Raw genomic sequence first — 26,452 nt, 5'->3', positions numbered from 1 at the left:
CAGTTATCTGCACACAGATTGTTCAACCAAGCTCAATATGAACTGGGTGTCAGACATTCAAAACTTCGAATGAATGAAAATTACAAATATTAATATCCACATTATATCACTGCCTTTTGTTAAAAACCAGTCATAAATCCCAGGTTTTCCACTGAAATATAAGATTGTATGAGACAAAACCACTACAGGATACAGACATGTATGTCAACAATTATGCTATGTAAAGCAAAGCTAATAAATATGTAGAGACAAAATTTAATTTTAAAAAAATTGCTATCAATAAAGTATGAAAGGGCAGAACATTCAGCCAGTTTTAATTTTTGTAAAATATATCAGACAAACTGATATTTTGTCGATTCTACAGACCACAATAATACGCTACTGAAAAAGCTGACCCCTGATACGAAATTTCATGGGGGAGGCTGCAGGGACAGAGGTTCAGAGACTGACTTGAAGCAAAAAATCAACGGTTTTGGACTGTATGATTTACATATTTAGAAAATCACCTAAGTGTGAAATTTAACTCATCACTTGTGTCTAGACTTTTCATGTAAACTCTGGGTAAGAATATTACGTAATGCATAAATGTAAAAATGTAAAATATTCTTAATGTAAATGTATACCAATTTTTTATGTTTTATCATTTCAGTAAGAAAACACTACATCCAAAATTCTGACTTAAGTACTTGGAATACAGGGAAAACCTGGGTCCCACAGAGGTCAATAGCAAAACTCCCTAGAATGGTTAAATTCACTCTATTGGTAGAGTTACAATACATGTTTAAGATATTGATACTTGACTGTGTAGATGGAAAAGTCTAAATGTCAACTCAAAGATATAATTGTACATGAAAACTCATTCCCTGAAGGCACAATCTTTTAGTTCCACACACCAACACAAAAATAAAGATCATAGGCAATGAAAAAATAAACCAGAAGGCCATGCAGTTTGAAGACCAAATATTTCTTTACTTCAAAAATATATCTTTATATTCAAATTCCAAGTTTCTGCACCACTGTAGTAGGAATATGCAATCATAAATTTAATTTATCTTGATCATTTGCATTCCCTGGCAAACTGAGCTCAGGAAAAACATCCGGTTTTCAGTGAGGACCTCTGTTACCTTGTCTTCTGTCTGGGTTCATTATAATGTAAAACAGTTGAGAATTAAGCTCCAGGGTCACGTAATCCGTTCTCCACTAAACTGTGAATTGCCTCACGATCGAACTTTATACAATAATGAATGAATTTGATCATCATCCATCACAAGAACTCTTCAGAGTATATATGGAATTTTTAATTTTCTTTTAAGATGAACACAAAAGTACAGCAGTTACAGAACTGATTTTGCTTCTTCAAATCTTGCAGAACTTAAGGTCAGTTTGACAGCTAACCATGTGAAAAGCTGAACAAAAATGGAAAGAAATAAGAGTATTGAAAATGTAATTTTTTAAGCAGGACTTGTATCTTGGTATATCTCTCATCATTCTTGCACGGAGAGGCTGTTTTTCATTCTTGACCTTAAAACAGAGCACAAGTAAAAAAATATACTTCATACCTTCTTGCTTGATGATGTTACAACTCAGCAGTTAAATACTGTCTATCATCATTTGCATACTTGAATCCTTTTGGACATGGCCAAACAATGATGTGGAAAACAGTAATTACCACAATCATAATTTAACCTCTGGTAAATTAATTCCCAAAGAAGTTCTTAGAACTAACACATGGCCTCCATGTAATAAGGTAGCAGGACTCTTCTGCATTGGCTGCATCAAAGATCACTTTTTTGCTAAGTTTCAGTGGAACATGCTTCAAGCAGGAGGTCCTGGTAGTCTTCTTACTATTTCCATAGCTATCTTTAGATAAGCTTTAGCCTGCAAAAACAGTAATGTACATTGAGCACTCAATTTTCTATAAAAAGGAGTATTTCCACAACTAATTAGGTATTTGTTCTTTTACACACAAAGAGAAAATCAAAGATGTTTAAATAAATGGGTTAAATTTAGCCTGTGTTCAGGAAAAACAATGCATTAATACACAGAATAAGCACAAGCATTATATAAAAATATTGGTGGGGGAATTTAAATTTAACTGAACAATTTGTCTTTAACAACAAACAGAGTCAATAATCTTCGGGAAGAGAAGTGATGAGGAAGACAGACTCTTTAGTCCCACAGGTACTATTAATTATAAACTTCCCTCATCCTGACAATCAGGATGCACAGGATAGAGAATCAGAGAAACAAAAAAACTCAGAAAAAAAAAAAAAAGCATTAAAAGATTTTTTTTTTTTAAACAAATAATTTATTACAGACTAGACTATCACTATGGAATTTCCTATTCAGACATTTAAAGTATATTAAAAAAGACACCTTTCCAGAAGACTGAAGTAGGTATTGGAAAGAACTAATTCCACAACACTAGAATCCACACAATTGAAGCTCCCTTTCACACCAACCTGTGGTATCTGGTCAGACGCCTGAAGCTGAAAGGTACAATGGCACAGAACTGCAGGACTGCGGAGAGCAACCCAAGTAAGCACACCTATGTTAACATCTCTAAAAACCATGACAGAGCTAGGACCATGATCAGTCCACCATCAGTTATTAACAAATTTAATGTCAAGGGACTTATATAAAAACACTGTATAAAGTCCAACACAGAACAAACCCCAAAATTAAACCAAATTATTCCTGTACCAGGTGCAACAACTTGAAGTCAAAAGAGAACATCTTTTAAAAATATCAAAGATTGATATAAGAATGTTTACTTAAAGTGGTATTTCTGTGTGTATGTATATATATATATACTGCACATTGTTCCAGAGGTTGATTACTTCCATTATTAAAAATGTACACTATCTATAATTTGAATTTGTCATACTTCAGTTTCCAGCTGGTGCATCACATTCTGTGTTTGTCTAGTATACAGCAAACTCCTTTCCAGGTGGAAAACCAGCAGAGAAAGCATAAAGGATGAGTTCTTATTCATCACCCATAACCTTTTTCATTTTAACAGGATAAAAGCAAGCTTCTCAGGTCAGTTACTCCCTCAATGTTTGAAAGCTCTCAATGAATGGTTTATAGACTTTCTGGAAACCATTTTTTTGCTGATGGACAACTTTATATTTAACAACAACATACAGGTTATCATTCTTCCCACCTCATGAGGATGAAGAAGTACACTGAAAGACAGAATGCCCTAAAACCAGACCAGACTTGTTTATTATGAACACTGCATAGATGGGGTCAGAGAGCAGCACCAGAACAGGCAGGGGTAGAGGTGGAAGGTGATGTTCACAGTCAAAAAAAAAGCTGTGGAACAGCCACATGGAGAGGCTGCTCACCTCTCAAACAGTGGCACAGTCCCAAAAGGGCAGAGCTCTTAAGACCTCAAGGGCACAGCTGATGATGAAGTGACTGATGACAGCATAGATGGTGAAGTAGGAAACAGAGAACCTGTAATGAAGTTCACCGGGAAATGGAGTGAAAAGTCCTACTTAGCCTAAATAATCAGAACATCCTGATTCATCACTCTGTAACAAATCTGTTTTATCATGGGCTAATAGATGTGGGGTAGTTTTAAACTGGAAGACTTTTTACAAGTCCTACAGTAACCCTAGGGAAATATGAGCCTTTTGCTTACGGCATTTCATTCTCCCTAAAAATCTTACCTGTGAGGGAAGTATGCCTCATTGCTAAGATTACTGCAGACTGTACAGGTCATGGCTGACTCTGCCCTGGTATCATGGATTGGATTGGTTTGGCTTGACCTGCTGGTTTGCTTCCCATGGAGAGCAGATCCTAGCCTGCCAACAGCTCACTATAGCAACTGCCAGTACCTGGTGCAATGGCCACACAAAACTTACAATCAACGAAGTCAGGGCAGGTAGGAGCTGATACCACATTTTCCTTCACCCAAACCACTGCATACAAACTTTAGACCAGCAACTCAGAAACACACACTGATCCCATGACTCAGCTGTAAGGCCTCATACACCATAGGATATAAATCCCAGTACTGACATGGCTTCTAATGTCTATTTCTGATTACGAGACTCCAAGGCCATTAAGCTGCTTTATCCAACCCAGCAATCCAAGGAAGTATCTGTGCAAGTCCTGACTGTCTGGAATATCAAATGCTGTGGATGCTAATACACTTGTAAAGAAGGAAAAAAGGAATTTAAATCTGCTCAACTGACCTGTTAGGGCTTACAATTTATTAATTGCTGAAGGAAACTAGCCACCATGAGCAATTAATCAAATAGTGATTATCACAAACACTAGTCTTAGCTAGCATCTACATGAAGATAAGTACAGCCAGACAGTCATTGATAACTTTGGTTCTTAGCACTTGCTGCACAAGCACGTTCCATTTGCCAGTTCAATCATATTTTTAAATGGCTTTAATGGCTTTTTTAATTTCCATGGAAATTGCTTGTTACTTTGACACAACTCCAGCCTTCAGTGCATGACTGGAGCTGCCTTCCAATGTCTGTATTTTACTGTGGTCAACTCAAAGGCACTAAAAACATGATGACAAACACAGCTTTAAATGAGTCTACTTCAGATAAAAGCTTCATGTCACCCAGAGAAATTCTTGGTTGCTACAAGAGGTCCAGAGACTATCCCACTCTGTCCTCCTCTGGGCAGTTCTACCATAAGATTCTTCTTTGCATGTACTGGCAACTCTTGCCAAATTACAAAGTCTCAAGCCAGAAAGGTTTAAGGTTTTTACTATCTTAATAAGATTGTAAAAGTCAATCCATACATTATAACATGAAATGGAGGAGACAGGTAAGTAAGCTGGATTTATGAAACTAACATCGCCAAGAAAAATCCTTACTGCTCATGGGAAACTTCCTATTAATCCTATATAACAGCAGTTGCAACAGCCAAACCATTTTTGGAGGCAGTCCCACCTGGGTAATACTGCTATCCCAAGATGCCATTACAAACATCTAAAAACACATCCTGCCCAAAAAAACATGGGTAAGGAGAACAGTGCAAATCAGATGCCTCAGATCCCTCAAACAGACTATCCTACACTCAGCATTTTCTTCAGTAGACAGAACCACAAATGAGGGTCTGATAATGCATTGTACTATCTACACCCTGAATGAAGGATTTGAATCTACATGTATCAAATGCTACTGTGATGATTCAAAGGAAGCCTTGATGATAAACGCAAATTATAAATCATACCATGCAACCTTCTTTAGGGTTTGCTTTTCTTTTAAAAATAGCACACCTGGCACTGACCGCTCATTACATGGAATTACTGATGACAACTAAACCACAAAACAGGATTCTATGACTATTTGCTACCAGTACTTCAATTTTTCTCCAACTACTTCTTGCAATCTTTAAAAGGCTGTATGATTTAACCCTACTTATATATCACCCTTTTATAAGTATTCTACAGAAAAAGTGTTTCTGAATATAAATTTGAGTTGTCTCTTTGGGTGGCACCACAGGAAGGTTTGTAATGTTCTGATTTAATTGAAAAGGGATTATTAACCAGATTTATTTTCTCTGTTCCATCAAACTGCTAATGCCTTCTGTCCCTGCTTTCCACCTAACTGGGCTTTTTCTCTTCCCTTATAGATCAGTTTGCAATTTACTGGACTCAAAACCCTCCACCTGTATATACAGGATGTGAATGGACACACTGGTACAGCAAACGTATTTTGTACTTGTTTGAGCTGCTTCTTTGACCTTAAAACAGGCGGGAGTTTGGAGCTCAACAGACAGATAGCCTGTCTGTTCTGCCAAAGTACTGATAAATCCTCTGTGCCATCCTCTGTGATATACTCAAAGGTTTCTGGAAGGAATTCCTCACAAGATAACCACAAACTGCTCCATAACTCTCTGGACTTCACACTCACAGAAGGAAGAGCTCTCAGGAACCTCTACTTATCTTTCTCCCAGTGAGATGGAGAGTTCACTGGGTGTTTATAAGCAGCTCCTTTGGGGGAAGAATAACTCCACTGCAACTGATCATGTTCTATATCTCTTGCTGTTCCTCTAGTCTTCTTATCTGCAAGCTTCAGGATGCCTCTTCCCAAACACATGTTTTGCTGCTGGCTCCTTTCCCATGGTCCATAGGAAGTTCCAGTACATCTGAGCATGATCAATATCACCTGGTTTCAGTGATTCCTCTACAGTTTTCCTTATTCTACCTTTTCCCCTATGCTACCATTTTAGCAGCATTTCTGATTTTTGTTTACTAGCTTCTGATGTCCAGTGACTCATGCATCTGTTTGAGTGAGAAAAAAAAATGGAGCCTTGGCCAGCTAATCTACCTCCACAGTGTGATGGAGGAGAATTAATTAATCTCAATTAATTAATTACTCAATCTCCAGAAGGGTCTCACTCCAGAAGGTAAGCCCTCACTGTTGATTAAAGCAAGAAATCATTAGCTTCATGTAGCGGATCTTGGGTCACTCTCAGCTGCTGCATATAAGTACAGCAATATTCCATTTCTACATCACAAAGTTTTATCTATGAAGAGTATTAAGAAAAAGCCACAAAAAAGCCACAATTTAAACAACTAAGCTGACAGAAACACTAACATAGGCAATGTTATACCAAGAGCAAAATCATTTTACCAGCACTGTTATTTCTCCCAGGGGACTGCCTCAAGCTTCACCAGAAAAGAACTCCAGTCATCAAACCTTCCTATCCTTGAGCTATATTGTCAATACTTTCCATAAGTAGATCAGTGTTGTGTATTCTGTGCCTTCCCTGAGGAAGAACTTTCTAAGTTCACACATGCACCATTCTACAAGTAATTTTCTTTTTTAGTTCTTAGTAATTTCCTTGTCATTTGTGAAAAAGGAAACCCCTTTTCCACCAACTATATCTAAGCTTTAAAATAATAAATTTAGTTAAGTTTTCTTAGACATTTTGAAATTCTAGTGTGAAGTCAGAGATATACTTTTACATATCTGCAAGGCAAGACAAACCCCATGGCAGATATGTAAGCAAAAATGTATTAAGTGACATATTTTAGAAACCATTTTATTCTAGGCTTGACAGAGCTCAAAAGCTGTGACAACATGCTGGGTTTCTAAGAAGTCAATCACCATTCCTATTCCCTACTGTTTGAATCTGCTAGGTATTATTTCAGGTCTATGATTCTGTATTTGATTTGTGTGTTCTAACAAAATCAGCATAGAATTTTGTATGAAAATCCCCTGCCCATTTAAACGACAAGAGTAGAGAATTTCAGCAGACATTGTTCTCTATCTGAAAAGTTGTTAATGCATGAATAGCCACAATTTCAGTTTATTTGAGAAACATGGTGATGACTGTCATGTATTAAAGATTAGAATCTGACCTTATACAACCTCTCGCACCATCAGTTATGTGTTAAGAATTTATTTTTTCTTTGAAAATATGAGAGAACAATATTTTTTCTGTCTTTAAAATGAGAAGACAACCAGGGATAAAGGAAATTTTTTTTTTTCATTCTGTAGAGATTACTGACATTTTAAAAAAATGCATTCTCCAAGGAGAATGATTATCTCACAGACACAATGGCAGAGAAGGATATTAAGAGTTTTCCCCAGAGTCACACATATTTGTCAATCTTTATTCCTCTGCATATTTAACTTAATTGCCACAAATGGTGATTATAACCCATCCTTTTGTTATCAAGAACATATTTCAAGGAGGAACAGATGGCAACACAACAGACTTTCTTGTCTTTTTATTTTCAGAATGCTATCCTATACTTGCCTGAATTCTTAGATCAGTAGTCCAGCAGGCTACAGACTCTTGGTTATTATTGATTTCAGGTACTGTGAGCCTTCCGTTTTAGTTTCCCAACCATTTTACTTCGGCTTTGACCAAAACTATGCATCCATTCAAACCTTCACACTGCTGATCAAACTTCCCAGAGAGAATCCCACATATGGATTATAGGGATTCCTTTTCAAATAGACCTGGACTCAAGATCATAACATTACTCCATAGCACAGGTCTTGCCCAAACCTAGCAAAAATATGGCATTCAATTAGAAGTCAACACACCATAGTGCTGCCCCCTCTCTTTCAAAACAAAATTACAATTGTAAGACTGCCAACATTCTTCCAGAATCCTGTTCAGTATATATTAGTAACACCAGATTAACAATGTTAATTCTCTCCTCCTCCTTTTTTTTTTTCCCCCTTCTAAAAGAATAGGAAGGAAAAAACATATTTGAGCATGTGCCTAGCAATCACGATAGTGAAAAAGCTACCAATATTCAAATGTTCCACAGGTACAGTCTACCTTACTGTGAATTGATTCTACCATCTGCTCTCAGCATTAATCATTACATCTTTACATCTAAGCAGCAGTCAAGAGTGGGGCTGCATTATGCCATATACTGTGCACAGTACCCTGCCCTACAGAGCCTGGCAGACAAACTCTAGCAGAGAAAGAAAATAGCAGACAGGAAAATCTTACACTACCCACATTAAGAAACTCTACATGTACAACTACTTTTCTTTACAGATTTGCGTATTTGAGTCCCACCACCTCACCAACTTGCATTTTCCACTGACAGTAAAATGTTATGGTCAATACACTGAAAAATCCATTTTGTGTGTAAATTGCTCCACTTCCTGCTGAAAACAACCCAGGTACTGACAATAAGTTTTGCTCCAAACATCTTTGGATAAGACCCTTTGACAGTTTCCAGGCTCAGCTACCAAAGGCTTAACTGACAGTTTTAGAGGACCTAGACTAGCTGCAAGGTCTCATGAGGCTTGACACTGACCTTCCTTCTCTTAGTGTGCCAGGACCTGGATCAAATCTTCTCTGTTCTGAATGATTCAGCCTAATTAAACAAAATCAAACCTACAGAAGCAGAACAAATGACCAGCATTCCAAAATCAAGGGCCTGAATTACTCACTGATACTACCTTCTTTCAGTTTATTTCCTTACTTCATTCAAGCACACATTTCTTTCCAAACAGCAGTAAGAAGCAGCACTCTCCATTCAATTTCAGAGGAGAGCTTTCTGTTGCTCTAAGTGCAGTGCACCAAACTTACAGCATCACTTTGAGGCTGCGAGATCACAACAGGCTGTCCTGAATCACACGTCTCCCGTATATTAATGTGCAGCGGAACATCTCCTGCATCAAAAATACCAAGACACACATATGTGAAGACCCAGTATTTCTTAAGTGTTTGCTTAAAATAACCCTAAAGCAACTTGAAATCTAATTTCCATTCAGTATACTCTTTAAATTGCTTTATCTCCAAAAATTAGCATTTTAAATGAAAATTGGCTGCAGTATAGTTCCCTTACATCCATAATGAATAATGCCAAGCATATTTTGGATTTTTCATTCTCTGAATAGAAAGGATCATGCTTTAGTCATTTATTAGAGAAGAAAGGGCTTTTTGCCTCAAACACATAGAAAAATACAGGCTGAGATGCAAATTATTTTGTTTACGTGAAATAAATTGCCTGAGTGTTAGGCAACTGTTCATCATGCAACTTACTGTTCAGCCTATCTCCTCATTGTAAGCTCTTTTCAGTGATGTTTTAAGATTTTAATCACTGTTCAAAGACTTCTTTGAATATTTAATTTCTAAATAATAGCATTTGTTATTGTCCTTATTAGGCCTTGGATCCAATTCAAAGGTGGAAAGCTATTCAGTTCATTCTTCATTCCAACAGAAATCTTCTTTATATTCTGCTTTTATAATGAGCAGGGAACTGTCAGAGAGGAAAGGAACGTCCTAAAGGACAATCAATTAGCAGCCCTAACCCATTCTGAGACATACTTTCTGAAACACAGATTTCACTTCTACAAAAAATCTGGAGATTCCTATGTTTAGTTCACTGTGACATAAATAATTTTGAAGTGAACTGAAGACAAACTTTTTTTTACTGCAACACCCAGCTACAGTTTATATTATGGATAGATGAAGACAGAACAGGCTATCTTAGTTCAATCCTGACATTATCAGAAACTGTGCAAGTTTAATTCATACATTTTAGCATCCTGATTTAACTCAAACCAAGGCCAGTGTAAATTACTGAGATTCAATGTATTCAGAAAAAGTTAAAAAAACTGTATGCAAATTAGCAAAGTTTAAGAAATAAAAAATCCAGAACCCAAAGCAAGTAGGAATACAAACAAAAACAAACTAATAGTAAACACAAAAGCTGTGGCTTCATGATTATTGTGCTAAATCTTTGAAGAACCTTATTATTATTTAGGATAATTACAGTCCATTTCCTTCATTTTTTTTTTTCTTATTTATTTCAGTCATGAATAAATTTAGGTATAATAGTCTGTTCATGTATTCATTTTTAAAAAAATTCAGGGAGTCCTCTGAAAGTTTTCTAACCATAAATGTTCTTATTAAATAACTAACTTTGTAAATCTCCCTGACATTCACTTCCTACTCTTATTTTATGTAGAAACTAATCTTCTCTTTTTTCATAGGGATGTTTTGTTAAGGAAAAAATACTTCCTTACTATCAGCTTGATAACAATCTCCAGTAATTACAAAATAGCCTCTCTCTTTTCCTCTTCAGACTTACAAACATGTGCTGGTACTACAGGAGCATAATGGGACTTGTAAGAACAGAAGTGCAGTCAGAAGATAAAGAAAAATTCATTAAAATTTTAAAAAATCAAAAAATTATAATTTAAGCAGAAGACATCAAAACCATCTGCACAGCTATTTGGGTGATAAGGGTTTGAGGAAGACAGAACTTTTGCATTATTCTTCAGTACCCAATGTGATGGGAACTTGTCACTGTAAATTTTTCTGATATTAACAACTACTGCTGAGTGCAAAGAAAATAAATAATTTAATTTTACTGTAGGAAGAAAAACCAAAGAATTTTAAAAATCTGTTAGTCATAGCTGATGGTCAGGAGCCAGACAGTCAGGAATTGCAAAGTCAGGATGGAACACACCAATTATTATCTCAGTATCACGTATACCAATGGCATAGCTTTCTGGTCACGGTTACAGCCCTCAAACTCCAGGAAAAGTATGTCAGACAGGGAGAGAAAAATCAGCAGCACAAAGTCTCTCTGACAAACCTTGTCACATTTTCCTTTAGAGAACAGTAAAAATACAAGACATTCACAAGTATATGAAATAATGGACTACACTTGAGTCTCCTGGCAACTGCTAATAGTTTTCTATTATGTTTGTCATAAACAAAAATAAGGTATTCGGTAATACTAATGACAGCCAACTCTGAGAATGTGGAAGGATGATACTTTTCAATCCTGCACACTTTTAGCTTGCAGAACTTGACAGATGTTGGGTGACAAACCTCTTGGTAGGTTTCCAAGGAGGACTAGGTGCTTATATAAACTAACAGAACAGCCACAGATATCAGAAAACATAGGCAAAATAAATTTAGAATTACTGATTTTAAATATATACACTTCATAGATATATATGAAAAAATATGTTAAGGTTTTTGGGGAGAATTCAAGTAATACTGAAATAAAAGGTCCATTTGGGATGGATTAACAAAATCTGTAAATAGTAATTCTTACAATACCATATGATTTTATTATGTAATGGTCATCCCTGGAAGGAGGAACATACTAATCACATCAAGTACCGTAATTCTAAATTTAACCCTTGGGCATTATTCTTAATCTTATTCTGGTTTTGCATTAACAGTTTAAAGTTAAACCTCACTCTGCTTTATTTTATACATCTCATCTATCCCCTGTTAAATCTGTACATCTCTCATATCACACCTAATTAAATCCAATCACAGTCAGTTCTGCACTCCTAGGAAATAACAAAAACCACCTATGGGACCAATGCCATGGCACATCATTTGTGCCTGCATATCTAAATGCGTGTTTGATTCCACTGCTTGCAGAGCATTTGCATCCATCCACATAACCCAGGGCTGGAGAAGTCCCCTTGGGCTCTGATCACAACTCATTATACATTCAGAAAACTAAAAGATAGCCCAAAAGCATGTCTTTAATTATGTGTTGCCTTGCTATCTTAAGTCTATGTCAGACCTTGATGTTTGTGTTGATCTTTCTAAGTGAGCTTCCTGGTTCTTTTTAATGAATTAGCTATGGAAAATCATTGAGATAATTAGAGTAATACATGGAAACATATCATTAGCACATGCAATTACCCCATTTACCAACTTAATTACGCTGTGTTATATTCTTTACTTACAGCGCAGGTTGAACCATGCCTTTTTAAATCAGTAGTGTATATTTTAAAGATCCATGTATATTTCAGCCTTCAGGCATGACAGATATCTTAATCATAGCTAATCACATGGTTTAAGTCAGAAGGGACCCTAAAAATCATTTAGTTCCAACACACCTTCCATGGACAGGGACACCTTCAAATAGAGCAGGTGGCTCAGAGCCCCATTCATCCTGCCCTTGAACATTTTCAGGAATGGAGCACCCATAACTCTGGACAACCTGTGCCAGTCCCTCACAGTAAAGAACTTCTTCCTAATATCTAAATCTAGCCTCCTTCAGTAATTCTCCATGGCCCTACCATTGCCCACCTTTGCAAAAAGCCTCAAACTTTCTTTTAAGACCCATTTAGGTACCAGAAGGCTGCCATAGAGCCTCCACTGAGTCAATAGAAACAACTCATTTTATTTAAATGAAATAAATAAGAAAACATTTATTGATATTACTGGACAGAGTTTAGGTCTGTCCTAAGACTAAACAGAATTCCTGATTATTTGTAAAAATTGCTGTACAGTCAACCACATAATGAATTTCAGGTAACACAGCACACTGATATCAAAACAATTCATGCTCTGGATTGTTTGTAAATACAAAGATTTAAGATGCAATTCAAGAATTTTCATATGCAGTCAACATCACCATTACAAGACTGACAAGGAACAGAGCATACTCCTTATTATTTCCATTATATCTGAAAACAGTCTGAATACAAAATAATCTAGGATTATGCAGTTTCATCGTTCAGTTAATGCTTCATGCACAGCATTAAGTTTTTCTTCAAAAATAAACACATTTCCATATTCTTACCCAAAATATCTAATCCAAGGGTTTTTGCCAGTTCTCTTACACCATCGGATCCAAAAATATGTGTCTCATGCTTACATTTGGGACATTGGAAAACACTCATATTTTGAACCAGTCCTAAAACCTGTCAAAGTAAAGGAAAGGAAAGGATGTTCAAACCTTCAAGCACTGGTATTTCCATTATTCATCTCTAATAATATAGAATAGATGATCTAATAAGAAGCAACACAGAGTGGTTATTTAAAATAGGAATCAAACTCATTAGTATCATTATCAGCTCTTATTAGTCATCTCAGTGGCATCATCGTCTGTGCATTATTTCAATTTTTTCACATTTATACCTCTCAAAGACTAACAGCGTTATTTGTAATATAAAAGTACTTCTTGCACAAACCTAACTTGCCAATAACTAACTCTTCCTGCCAGTATTTCATTTTCAAACTGAATACTGAAAGAATTTTCATGCTGTGTTTTACAATTTTGTACTTCGCAGTTTCAGGAAAGACAAAATAAAAACATACCGTTACAAGAAATTACACAATCAGACATGCTTTTAAGGTCTTTTTATAAGTTATCCTGTAGGGAAATGTTTTCAAAAAGAACCATATTTGTTATTCTTCTGAAGAGCAGAAATACGTTTTAAAGATCAAACAATAGAAAGAATTACGTGAAACTAAGTGGCAAAATCCATAGCATAAAAATCTAATACACACATCCTGGGTACCTTTCTGCTGATGCCAGGTTTTCAACATCATCCTTATAAGATACGTCAAATAAAAATTTGACAAAAAATCTTCTTTCACAATGTGAAATAATGCTAATGATCTCATTTTATCCCCATAGTAAACAAAACTCTTCATTGAAGCAGCATAAAATTTCCAGAAGTGATAAATACAGTGTTCAAATGCTACAAGGTGGAAGTTTCTACCACCTGCTAATGAACAGAGCACCTGCTTTAAGAGATTCAATGTTATAATATTTCACTTTCAGATTTATATATTACCCAGATACGTCACACACACTCTAGCTGAGTTTTATAATATACCATTTATATTGTTATTTATTTTGCAGCATTTTGTACTTCTACTATTTCCTGAACCTTCTAGTTTTGTGCTTGAACTAAGTGGTCTCTAGTTATTACAGAAGAAACATATTCACTATGCTAATGAAGCATATTTAGGGGGAAACAGCAGTGTTCAATGCAACCAACAAATATGTTTAATTAAAAGTGAATGTACAGCTTCTGGCACTGAACTTAAAATAAAAAAGTATGTTATTTACAATATCATAATAAAGGTTTCCTTAGCTATAGACTGAAATTTATCAAAAGATGGTCATCTCTTTTTTCTGTAACATCATAAACTATATTTACTACATCTTCCTTTACTTATGTAAAACTCTCAGATGGTTTAAAGCAAGGAACATTTTAAGAAATACTAATGTTTAAAAAAATTTTACCTACTTCCAATTTAATGTCTCAAACTGACCTTCCCCCTTTTCTACTCTCTCCAGGGAAGCAAGAGGAACAAGATTCTATTTACTGGCATATTAGTACAGGTAATTTTATCATCCAGTTCTGAAATTAGTACAGACATGAAATACTATGTGTCTGAGGGTACAAGGTGCAGGGACAGTAAAAAGGGACCTGTACAGCCACAGCCTTCTATGGATGCATTCTAAGCAGCATTCATCCTGCTCTCCCCTAAGGTCAAGTCATGGAGTTTTTACTCCGTTGGTAAACTGGAGAACACTGAAAAGAATATTTTTTTGACAAAAGTATTATTTTCACCAGGATACAAGGAGGCCGTTTTTGACAGTACATGGGGGGAAAAAAGCGCCATTTGAAATTTACACTTTAATTAATTAATTTTTAGGTATCTCAGGATTTGAACTTTCTGTTCTCTTCAAAGTACGTTTGAACATTTTGAACATACAACATCTATGATTCAGCAAATTCATCATCAAATAAAAATTTACATAGTCTATTAATGTTTTGTGAATAATTAAGCATTATTACAGATGTTTTGTTCATATTTTAATAACCTAGTAACTAAGAAGTCATTCAGCCAATACAAAAGCAAATGCTGAGATACAGCTGTATCTCCAATGCTAGACCAGTTTTAGAGGCCTTATCCACTGTCCTTTTTTGCTTCCATTTAAACAAACCTTACTAAAAGCAAATGACATTTCAGCATTACACAATAATTTTAATTTTTCAATGTTAGTCCTGTTTGTCACCCAATAAATACTGCACATCTAATAATACATAATTTACTCTTCTGGAATATGAAGATGCCACTTAAAATACTAAGTATAATATAGAGTATTTGGAAACATACAACTTTACTGCTGCAGTGCAATTTTTACCATGCATATTCCTGCACATGTATTTACAGAAGGGAGCTCCTATGACCTTCAGAGCTTTTAAATCTACAAAGTAATAGGTTTTGCTAATGAAGTCAGTAATAATCCTCATTTCCCTGCTCAAATAATAGACTTGTAATGGCTTCAAAGCAGCTGTTACTGTCTACACAAACTATTCCATAAGTATGTCTGAATTCTATTCCAGTCCTTGTTAAGCTTGGCAAACTTGGCTGAGGAATGACATGAAAACTTGTATACACAATACAGGAGCTAAGCTATGGCAGCAGCATGGAGCTGCATTCCATTTAGTCTAATTGTTATTTTAAATGGTGAAGAGGCATATGGCAAGAAATAACAGGAAATGAAGAGCCCTTTCATTATGAGCTATCTGCACACAGTTTCTGAATGTTTACGTATTTCTTGTGCTCAGCTAACCTTTTGGTTACACAATAAATCATGCTTAAATCCAAATATACATCCTTCTAAGCTAAAGAAAAAACAGTGATGAAATGAAAGCTTTCTGTATTTACATCAGGAGACAATTCCTGAGAAACCTACTTCAGTCATTCACTGTAGTTAAGAACGGAGGGTGCTGAGGCCTGACTTCAGTCTGATGGGGACTCAAGTGACCGAGCTTACAGTTCCTCTGCCGTCAACTTCAGGCATCAGTCAGTCAGACACTTCACACTGAAGTGCTTCAAGTAAACATGCACAATATTTCTGTCTTCCTACCTTTCATCTTATAATGAGCAATTTCTGCCTGTAATATCTGCTCCCAACATGAAGCCATAATCATAGATGGTTACTCTGGATGCCTCAGAAATACCAGTAAGAACAGAGCAAAGTAAGCCATTTTAGTACAACTCAGAAGGAAATACATAGCTGAGTTTATCTAAGCAGTTTTTCAAAACCTGCAAAATCCATGGCATAACCTTCCAATTTAAAGAAACTTCCAGAAAAGTTGCAGATTTAACTAAAACCCTATCTTTTCTTTCAGGGATATGATTGATAAGATAAACTATAATGAACTGAACTCAGCCTCAGCGGGTGAAAACAGGCAGTTTTTTTCCTGAGTGCTCAAAATTATTCACTTTGAGTCACCCTTGGGAATGCAAGAAAACATTGGCCAAGACAAGAATCTTGAAACTTGTGATAGGAGTCAGCAACACTTTGTGAATTCCTTCTTCACTGTAAGTGTAGGCGTGTTCCACAGCACAAGAGATGTCACTCCTCTTTTAATGACTATGTCCTAAGACTGAAAATACGATTTTTGCCCTGTAATCCTGTTTTTAATGCTGACTCTCCTTGCCAGAATTTCAATAGTTCCTTTCAATCATTCTACTTCAATTTGAACAAAGGACAAACAATATTAGCAATTGTGACTTTACTGTGATAATAACTACATGTGTCATCTGAGTCTTTGATAACTAATAGCAGTGAGGGCAAGGGGAAGGTGGAATATATAGGCCTGTATGGACATGGGAGAGACTGCAGTTCATTAAATATAAGAAAGCATACTCAGAGTTCAGCAACCTATAGACACTCTGCTTCTTTGAAAAGTCAGCTCCTTGCAAGCATTTTCTGAAAGATTAAAGGTTTTAGACATTAGAAACTTAAAGATCAGTAATTATGTAATCAGGATATTTAATTTTAGCACAGACCTACAGATTCCACCTCTGACGTAAACCTAAGGTTCGTGAAGTTGTCCATGAAATATTATGCCACTTCACTTTCTTTAGACCCTCATTTTAGTTGACATTTAGAAATGTAGAACATAGACAAGCTGCTTTAAAACTCAAGTAAAAGACACATTTGTACACATGTACATCCAGGGCAGAATAAAATGAAGCAGGGTAGACTAAAATAAAGCAGTGTAATGAAAAAGGTAAGGCCTGGTAACTTGTTAACACATCTAAACTCAACATGTGGTGCAACAGCTTTATTGTGACTTTTCACTTGATTTGTCAAGATCTGATCATTCCAATGAACCAAAACAGATCATCTTCCACTAGTCAAATCAGTATTAGCCAAGCCCATCCTAGAATGCACCATTTTCTTGGAGGCCATCCTCTTCAAAGGACATTGAACAAAACAGGTTTAGAACAAAATCTTGGTAATTTCTCTTGGTAAACAAAAGGAAAATTCAATGAAGTACTAACTTGAACGCAATTTAAATTGAAGGAAATAATTGTACATAATTTGAGCAAACTGAAACATAAAACCAAAACAAAATGTTATGTAGATTATTCTTCTTGTTTTCCTTCTGGCAGCAAATTATAAATGTTACAATACTTTCATTTTTATGCAAATATGCTTAAAGAATAGTTAGTAATAAGGAATTCATCAAAGTATTTGTTTTGTTAAGCCATCCTGTAAATTAAAAAAAGGGAAACCATTCACTTCAACTTTCTGATGACTTTTTTTAATTAGGAAAAGATTACCTATGAAAGAAACTTCCTTTTCTTAAGAAAGAGAAAAAGTGACCTTCACACAGATAAGCAAGAAAAACATCTTTTTTTCCTTACAGTTTATGATAAGGAAGCATTTCAAATAATTTTCTTTCATCAACTGCCCATTTCAAAGTAAAAATGAATCTCTACATAAACATATTACATTCAGTTACTTAGCAACTTGTAGCACCCAGAGAAAATATCAAGTCAAGGATGTTAGCCTGTTTAGTATTTTCTCCTAATTGTGGATATTCTTAAATTTTTTATTTCTCAAACAAGTAAGCTAAGCTATAGACCTAATGAAAAACAGTGATTAGACAGCCTTCTACTTGTCATGGAAGTTACAGGGCCCTTCAAATGGCAAAATAACTAGATATACACATAATTTCCACAAAAATTTGAGTTTGCTTCTTAAAAAATACCAATAAATGATTTTTCTGTATTTCATGAAATTTTACGTCTCAACACAGGCAGTGCTGAAGAAGACATGTAATGAGGACACACAGTATAACTGAACGGCATGCATTACTTCATAAGATATTCTGTTCAGCAATCTGTTCCATTCCAAATGATTAAACAAACAGATTTAAAACAAACCATTTATTACTATGGCCTCAGCCTGAGAAAACTCTCTCCTTTCTGTTTAAACAAGTTCCTGATACAGATATAAGATGGACTCTAAGCTTTTTGTAAAAATTTATTAATTTTTTTTTTTTTTAAATTTATTAAATTCAAGTGATTTCTGAATGTTCACCAATTGCTGCATATGGATTTCTCTTTTTTTTTTTTTTATGTTCTGGAAAAAAAAAAATCTACTGGTGTTTTTCATGCAGAGACTTACAGGTACATGGACTTTCCTAAACATTTCAGCTCCTTTGCGTGCATCCAATAAAGCCACATCTTGTGGAGTAGAGACAATCACAGCTCCTGGGAAAAGAAAACATGAAATGCTGTTAAAATGTATATTATTAATTATTCTGCTAAATATTTTAAATATTTAGTACATGCTACTAAATTCAAAGTAGTAACACATCTATATGCTTTTAAGGAAGAAAATTATGCCAGGTTTTTTATTATATAGTGATCAAAATAACTGAGATATGATATGATGGGAGAAAAATATTTCAGATACTTTCACCATAACTTTTTCTATGTAGAAACCATTTATACTTTCTAAATGAGAAAAATTATTTGGTATCATACAACCATCCACATGCTGACAGATTGCAGTGGTGGTACTCCAGGAATACTTACACAGTAACAGTCCCATACCATAATTGTATTTGAAAGCTTCTAATTTAACAACAAGCTTTGTTCTAAAATCAGGAGGCAGCTGCTTGTAATCAGACTGCTGTTTTCCAGAGATGATACACTTTCTTGAACCATGTCACACTAGAAATCAGTGCATTTGTATGAGTGATACCACAAGGGAAGAGGCCAACTGATGCATGCTTGCACTAGGTTTGAATAAAGTGTTGCTCACCGTTCAGACACGGCTCCAGGTTACCTGATAATTAGTACTCCTGAGAGCTATTAAGCATAAAAAACAGCCAGAGCTCCTTGTCAAAGTTAGATTCTAAAGTAAAGTAAGCCTACAGGTTACTATCCCATATTGTTATTACTTCTTGATTAATATGGCATGAAAAACCAATATAGACATCAGAACATTTCACATCACAAAGAGCATCTTTTTCCAAATGCTCAGGGGTTTCAAATGTTCTTTCCTCAAAACTTGCAACAAAAACCAGTTCACGCTTGTCCCTATTTTATAAAAATGCCATATACAAGGGAGCATTACTGGTCAATTGATTAGCTTTGGTTTCACAATGACCATCTAGTGCCAAAAGTCTCTATTACAAAAAGATTTCTGTACAGCCAAATTACACCAACTATGCACAAGAAGTGTGTATCAAGCTTCACACTAATAGCAATTACAACAGATAATTCTAGATGCTTGGGACAGTTTCTTACTGGGCCAGCAGTAGCCAATCCTCAGTGTACATGGCAAAAAGGTGAGTAGATTTCCAGAGACATGCAACCCTGGCATCACTGGCAGGGACCAGAGCACCAGAAGCCCCTGGCACTGAGAACACCCCTGGCTTTGGCAGCACTGGGACAGGGAGCTCTGCCCCTTACACCATCCTCCTTCTGCCGGGTGGGATCTTGCCTGCTGACAGCCAGCCGTTTCCAAACACCGCCTGACAGCGTGCTTAAATGTTTTCAGCCAGCATTCTTAACCACTAATTTGTGAAAGAAAAATACAATCTGGCACCTCACTCCTGAAAAGCTGCCAATCCCTGCCTTACACAGTATTATACACAAGTCCAAAAACTGAATGGCACATGTAATGTACCAAGCAAATGCAATTTCTCTATTTGCAAAATCTCTGGCATCCAAATAATTTGCTGGTATTCCCAAACGAACCTGTCTCCAATGGCATCACAAAGAATAATGTGTAAGCCTTTCACCTTACATCACCTTAGCTCCTCATTTCACCAAACACAGGGTTACTTTACAAGCAGCAATGAAATGTAGGGTCAATTACACCAAATGAATGCACCTTTCCCTAAAAGCATAGGCCACAAGTAAATAATTTAGGCTGTGTCCTTGAGATTTTTGTATATTTGTAAAACAAAAATTTTTCAATACTTGAAAAAAATGCTTTCTTTCAAAGCAAAATTGGAAATATATGCCTTGTGTGTATACACACTTTTATTCACACTCTTCTCTGAAGACGATGGCTCAGCATTTCCTGGATCTTCCCACAGAACCTAAGATGCAAGAATCTAAGTCAGCAAGATTAAAGTCTACATTTTCTGGTTCATTATTAATTGTTTCAAGAATCTAATAATTGGCATGGCATGAAGGACAGACTATGCACAACAAAGAACCACAGAGAGATATTTTTTATTAAATTCTCATCCAAAGGGGAAAAAAAACCCTAAAACTGCCAAAAAGACCCAATGGCACATTACAGAGTTTGGGCTTCCACAAGCACTGTCTGTACAAAAAACCTCTGGTTCCTGAAATACATGAGTTAAAATTATGCTTGTGGATAATTTCCACAGCTTCTTCCATAGAATGAAAGCCAACATGCTCAAGAAGCTGCTGTCGAAGGTGTAATAGTAGTTCTCTCCTATTTTACTTTTTTACTCTGAGCTAGTTACAGGCAAAATTTATTCACAGCCAGCTTGTACTGACTTACACCAACACCCTAGAAAACAAATACCTTCTCTCTTTCTCTGGTACATTTGCTAGTCCAACAAACCCAACCTGAAGTTCAAGAATTCAAATTATTTGCAGCATTATTTCCTTTACTAGCAACCAAACATGGCAAATGAGACTTTTCACTGTGCTCCCCTCCCTGTATAAGTTTGCATATGTTTAATTCAGATAATGATTCAAATAATAAGCAAGAAAAAAACGCAGCCTACGTTTTCCTTGCTATCTTGACTCTACACAGTTAACAGGAATATCAAACAGTAAAGAGTTATTTTGATCAATAAAGTAATGAAATATGATGGAATGCACACACACAGTATGTCTCTTGAAGCAATAACGTGCAATGTTTACACAAATGTCTGAATGAGACAAACTGAGGCTGATGAATGGAGAAGCTGCAGAAACTATAATGCTGTAACATCGCACATTGAAACATACTAAAAATTCTGTGCTTGCAGTTGTGTGCAGAAAAATGCAGAAAAATTCTGTGCCTTGAGCATACTAAGGCTATCTTAAGTATCTTATCTAAGCAGAGCACATTTATGTTTAATTGACTTATCTACTTACTCATGCATTTAATTTTTTTTTTTTTTTAATTCCTATGTATTTCCTTTGACAAAAAGTTGACGCGTGTTCACTGAATCACCCAGAATCCGTGCACAAGGCAAGCTGGAAGGCACCACTGCAGGTCATCCAGTCCAATCTCCCTGCTCAAGCAGGGTCCCTTGGAGTATATTACTAAGGATTCTGTTCAGAGGACTTTGAAGTATCCTCAGTAATGGAGACTCCACAACCTCTCTGGGCAGCCTGTTCCAGTGTTTAATCACCTGCATATTAAAGAAGTTCCTACTTGTGTTCAGGTGGAATTTCCTGTACATCAGTTTCTGCCCACTGCCTCTCTTCCTACTGCTAAGTACCAGCAAGAAGAGCCCAGACCCTTTTTGATAGCCTCCCTCCAGATACATTGATAAGATCCCCTCAGTCTTCTGTTCTCCAAGCTAAACAGCCCTCAGTCCCTCATAAGTGACATGCTGCCATCCCCTATTCCTCTTCCCCTTTCTATTTTCCCCTCTTTGCTGGTCTACCTACATGCTCCATGACTCTCTTGTACTGAGATCTAGAACTGGACTCGGCACTCCAGGCAAGACTGTATTAGTAAAAACTATGTTAACTGTATTTTCAATCCTTAGGTCACATTAATACCCTGTAACACTGATGTCTGCCTTTCTATTTCAACCCCAAGTCCTTAATCCTCAGTAAAAGAGAGATGTGCCTACACAGCACATTGGTATCCTTCTGGTGGACTGGTGTTGAGGAAATTACAAGCACTGAAACAGCCTATAATTTCTGTGTATGGAAAATATCACCTATATTCACTGCATCATTAGAGCTTGCATTAGATGCTTGGAGTTACAAAGCATAAGGTGAAATCTCACCAAACCTTAGCTATAGTCAATTTGTACCCAAGCAAAAAACGGAGCTCTAAAAAGAGGAGATCAGCAGCAGTGTAAAAGGTCCACCTTAGGATGAAAAGGATGCCCTTAATATATTCTTTTTTTCCTCCAGTGTCTTCATAGACAGATTTCAGAATCAGGCTGCGTGTTTCTCATCCAAGACCGATGATTAAGGATCCCACCACAACAAGTATAAGACCATGTCATATATCTGCCTCTTAGCAAACCGTGCCATATCAAAAAGCTGTGAAGTATAACTGACCAGGGAGACTGACAGAGTTCTGGAGGATAAAGACACAGCATAATCATATCTGCTGACTGACAGGCACTGAACACTCTTGGCAAGGAACCACATTAAGGCCTCAGTACAGCTGTAGATGGACTGATCTGACCACACCACTTACGCACATCTTGTAGGTTTTGCTACCTTTTCCACTGCATTAAATTCAAACTTTTAGGTGACATACTCCAGTCATAAATAGCCTTATTAAGCTGACTTTTCTCCACTGTGGATCTCTTCAGGGCCCCTCTGACTTTCTGTTAAATTTGTCCCTTCATAGATAAAATTTGCCTGCAATTACAGATACATTTTTGCAATTGAAGATGCAGAAAAAGGTCTTGCAAGAACAAAGACTTCTGTCTTTGCTGTTATTTCAATTGGCAATGATTTGAGATAAACTTTCCTATAGCTTTTGTGTGTGAAATCTCATTACAAACAACTTAAAAGAACCACGAGTGTGATTTTGCATTACAGGACCCTCACTTCAACCTCATAATGTAGCTCAGAACTGTCCTGAAGGCTGGATCCTGGCTGCATCACACCTCCAACATGTTTGCTGCCTTCTTCTTCAAGGAGTCATTGAACAACTGCTCAGACAGGGGATGTTTCCAACAGCCACACATCCTCTTCTGCCCAAGAAACAGCAGGTAATATAAAGAGATCGGGACACTACCAACTTGCCCACGTGAAAAGGGAACAGAAATCTTACAGCAATATTCTTCCTCCTGCTCAGTGGAATTGTAAATGAAACAACTGAGCAGAGAATTATCACATGCTGGATAAAGCTGTCACCCTCAAGCTAAACTGCCCTCATCTACACTGATCAGGAAGTATTGTAACATCCATTTCATACCAGATCACATGGGGAAAGATGTGGAATAACAATTCTCACAGTAGTAAAATGTTTGGTTTTGGTCATGGCAAACTGAACACATATGTCACACTAACACAATTTACAATTAAGTATTTATTCAGTGAAGTGAAAACACCGAAAACATTCATAATAACATCTGTGAACAAGGACTATCTGCCTAAAACAAAAAGCTAATCCCTCACAGACACTGCCACATTGCACTCCTTCTTGGCTATCTGAATTAGCATTTTTCTGCTCAACTCCATTCCACCTCCTGCTTTGAAGGGCATTTTGCCAGTCGTGTCCAGATTATTATGAGATTTGAACTAGGCAAAAGCGAAGTCCAAATAGTCTCTCTGACAAATGAATATGATTTTTTATTTATTTTTTTTTAAGACATCATAATCCAAAGAGGAAAACTGGGTAAAAGAGTAATTCTACTGCAGAAAAAAGACAACAGTGAGACTTCAAAATCAGCTCCCCAAACCATTCTGTTATTTACTTTTTTCCCCTTGAGGTAGGGATGGTAAGGAGCAGATTTGAACATTTACTTTTTTCAGAAGAAATAGCTAGAGGAGAAAATGCAGTACCATTATTCATATGAATTTCCCTGAACCTTTAGCAGTCTTCAGCAGTACACTAGGCTAGTTTGTTCCTCCTATTCAGAATAATTGGTCTAAAGACCAACAAGGCAATTGCAGTTAATCTAGTACTTAGCATACACTTAGCCACTGCTGCCAGACCTCAGAAAGGCCAGTTTGCAAAGCCTCTATTCTTCACAAGTTTTTCCTGAATACCTGGAAACTATTTTTCAGAAACAATAAAACGTAAAGAACTTGTACTAAATACACTATCAATTCAGCTTCAACAGATAATGTGTGTTAAATCAAACTCCATGAGACAAGAATGAAATTTAAATTTATATTGAAAGTGTGAGGTATTAATGTGTAAATTCATACTGTATTTTGATCTTTAAATTAAGTTTACAGCATCTATTAATTCTGACAGTTCACAATGAAGCACCAGGAGTGTCCAAAGCTAAGATAACCCCAACAACAATTTGCATTTGTCAGTTACATTTATTTTGACAACACAAGCAGACTATTTCAACATGAAAATTATATTTGGATAAATACAAAGAACTGTTTTAAAATCCTCACTGGTGCAACTCAGGGTTTTTTTGTGTTTTTCAATCTATGCTAAACCCACTTTCCTTTCCTGCAGCTATTTTAAACATCAAAATACAGCATCAAATGAAAAGTAAATCTACATCAAAATCTGATATTAAAAATATTTGCCATTCAGAATTAGAACAAGTAAAATTTACTATTACCCAAATGGCTCTCATAAAACAGCTTCAAAAATTTACTGCAGAAACTAATTAAGTATCTTCACCATAGAAGAAGAAAGGAAGCTCAGAAATGGAGAAAAGGATTGTATACTACCAATAACTCAAAAGGAAAGATCAGATGCCTTTCATCGGTGGTGTGCACCAGAGATGTGCAACAAGAGGCAAACAAACACTTATACAAAGAGCAATGACAGAATACAGATATACTTCTTAAACTGTATGCTGCACACAATTTGTACTGTAGCACTGGGCTTTTTTTGATCACTTCTCCTCAGAAAAGACAAGAAAACAGCATCATACCTACTCAGCTTTCAATTTCAGATAACTTAAAGTCACAATTCTTTTCCATGCTAAATCATGCACAGCTTTAAAAAACAGTATTTTTTTAAAGCTGATTTGAAATTCTCCACTTTGTTTAATGTTCATATCTAAAGAGACAGTTCATCACCTGGAACTCCCTGTTCTTCTACAGTATTATATACTGAGCCAAGATCTGGTTCTGTTCATTCCCCCACACTGCTATAAAATAGTTGTGCACAAGGCTACACCCTGGTCTGTGTGACAATGACACATATATGAGTAAATAATTTGGTTTGCAGGTTTGGTGTGTCACACGACAAAATTTTAAAATGCCAAATGTTTTCAAGTTAGTGGCATCCCTTTACTTTTTCCTATTCAATGTCTATTGAATAGAAATAAGATTTTTAATGTTTAACCAGTAGAGACAAAAATATGCTTTTTGGTTTTATTTAAAATAATCTATCAAAACACTGCTGCCAAAAGAAATTTCTTTAATAAATATTTCAGCCCTACTAGAAAAAGGCATTTAGGAGATAATTAAGAAATGCATATTGCTGCAAGAAGAAAACATTCAGAAAAAATTACACCATTTACAGGATAAGGCAATTTAAAAATGGTAGGGACTCTGTCTTACGTTGATTGTAAATCTGAGAGGTGACAAAATAATCTCCTGTATGACAAGCAATAACAATGCTTCTGCTTTAATAGAACTTGAGAAACAAAATAGTATTCACATTGGTTTCACTTTGTTTATCTTCACTGTCTTTCTGATTTGTATTAACAACCTTTTTAGAGCTTATTATTACAAAGATTATAATATGTGTTCTGTATGGAGGGAAAAAGTTACCTTCAGAAGGTGGGAAAATTAAGAGCACTGAAATAAAACCTGAAGCCTTTTACCTCTCGGTCTCCTTAGCAAACACAGTCAGTTGAATACTAATTACTGTAATTATTAAAAGATTGCCCAGTAAGATGTGAAATTATTTGTTAGTCTCAGTCAGCTTCCCACTGGGTGGATGTATACTTCTAACAGTTTTCACTGCTGTGGCACCTCAATATCCAGAGAAAAGGGTGATACGACAAACTTCAGCAAATGGACCGATTCCAGTATTGACCTGGAGCTGGTTCTGCCAGCTGAGGCAGGATAAGTCTCCAGA

General features: G+C 36.1%; 1 protein-coding gene across 7 annotated transcripts in view; it reads right to left on the bottom strand.

Annotated features, from left to right (window-relative positions):
* Nucleotides 1-1,276: 1,276 nt before the first annotated feature.
* Nucleotides 1,277-26,452, bottom strand: part of NUBPL (NUBP iron-sulfur cluster assembly factor, mitochondrial) — a 76,306-nt gene continuing 51,130 nt past the window's right edge. For all 7 annotated transcript variants that reach the window (XM_088058353.1, XM_014249727.2, XM_088058355.1 and 4 more), the window contains 4 exons: nt 18,677-18,762; nt 13,025-13,145; nt 9,046-9,128; nt 1,277-1,878 (listed from right to left, as the gene is read on the bottom strand). In XM_088058353.1, coding sequence (XP_087914479.1) covers nt 1,816-1,878; nt 9,046-9,128; nt 13,025-13,145; nt 18,677-18,762 — 353 coding nt within the window. In that variant the 3' untranslated portion in view covers nt 1,277-1,815. The remainder of the gene's footprint in view (nt 1,879-9,045; nt 9,129-13,024; nt 13,146-18,676; nt 18,763-26,452) is intronic.

This window comes from Pseudopodoces humilis, chromosome 7 (assembly GCF_049639895.1).
Source record: "Pseudopodoces humilis isolate 2021_Gansu_Grassland_sample_001 chromosome 7, ASM4963989v1, whole genome shotgun sequence".
In the NCBI taxonomy this organism is placed as follows: Eukaryota; Metazoa; Chordata; class Aves; order Passeriformes; family Paridae; genus Pseudopodoces; species Pseudopodoces humilis.
The sequence above is the reverse complement of the archived record's forward strand: the minus strand, read 5'-3'. Positions and strand labels throughout refer to the sequence as shown.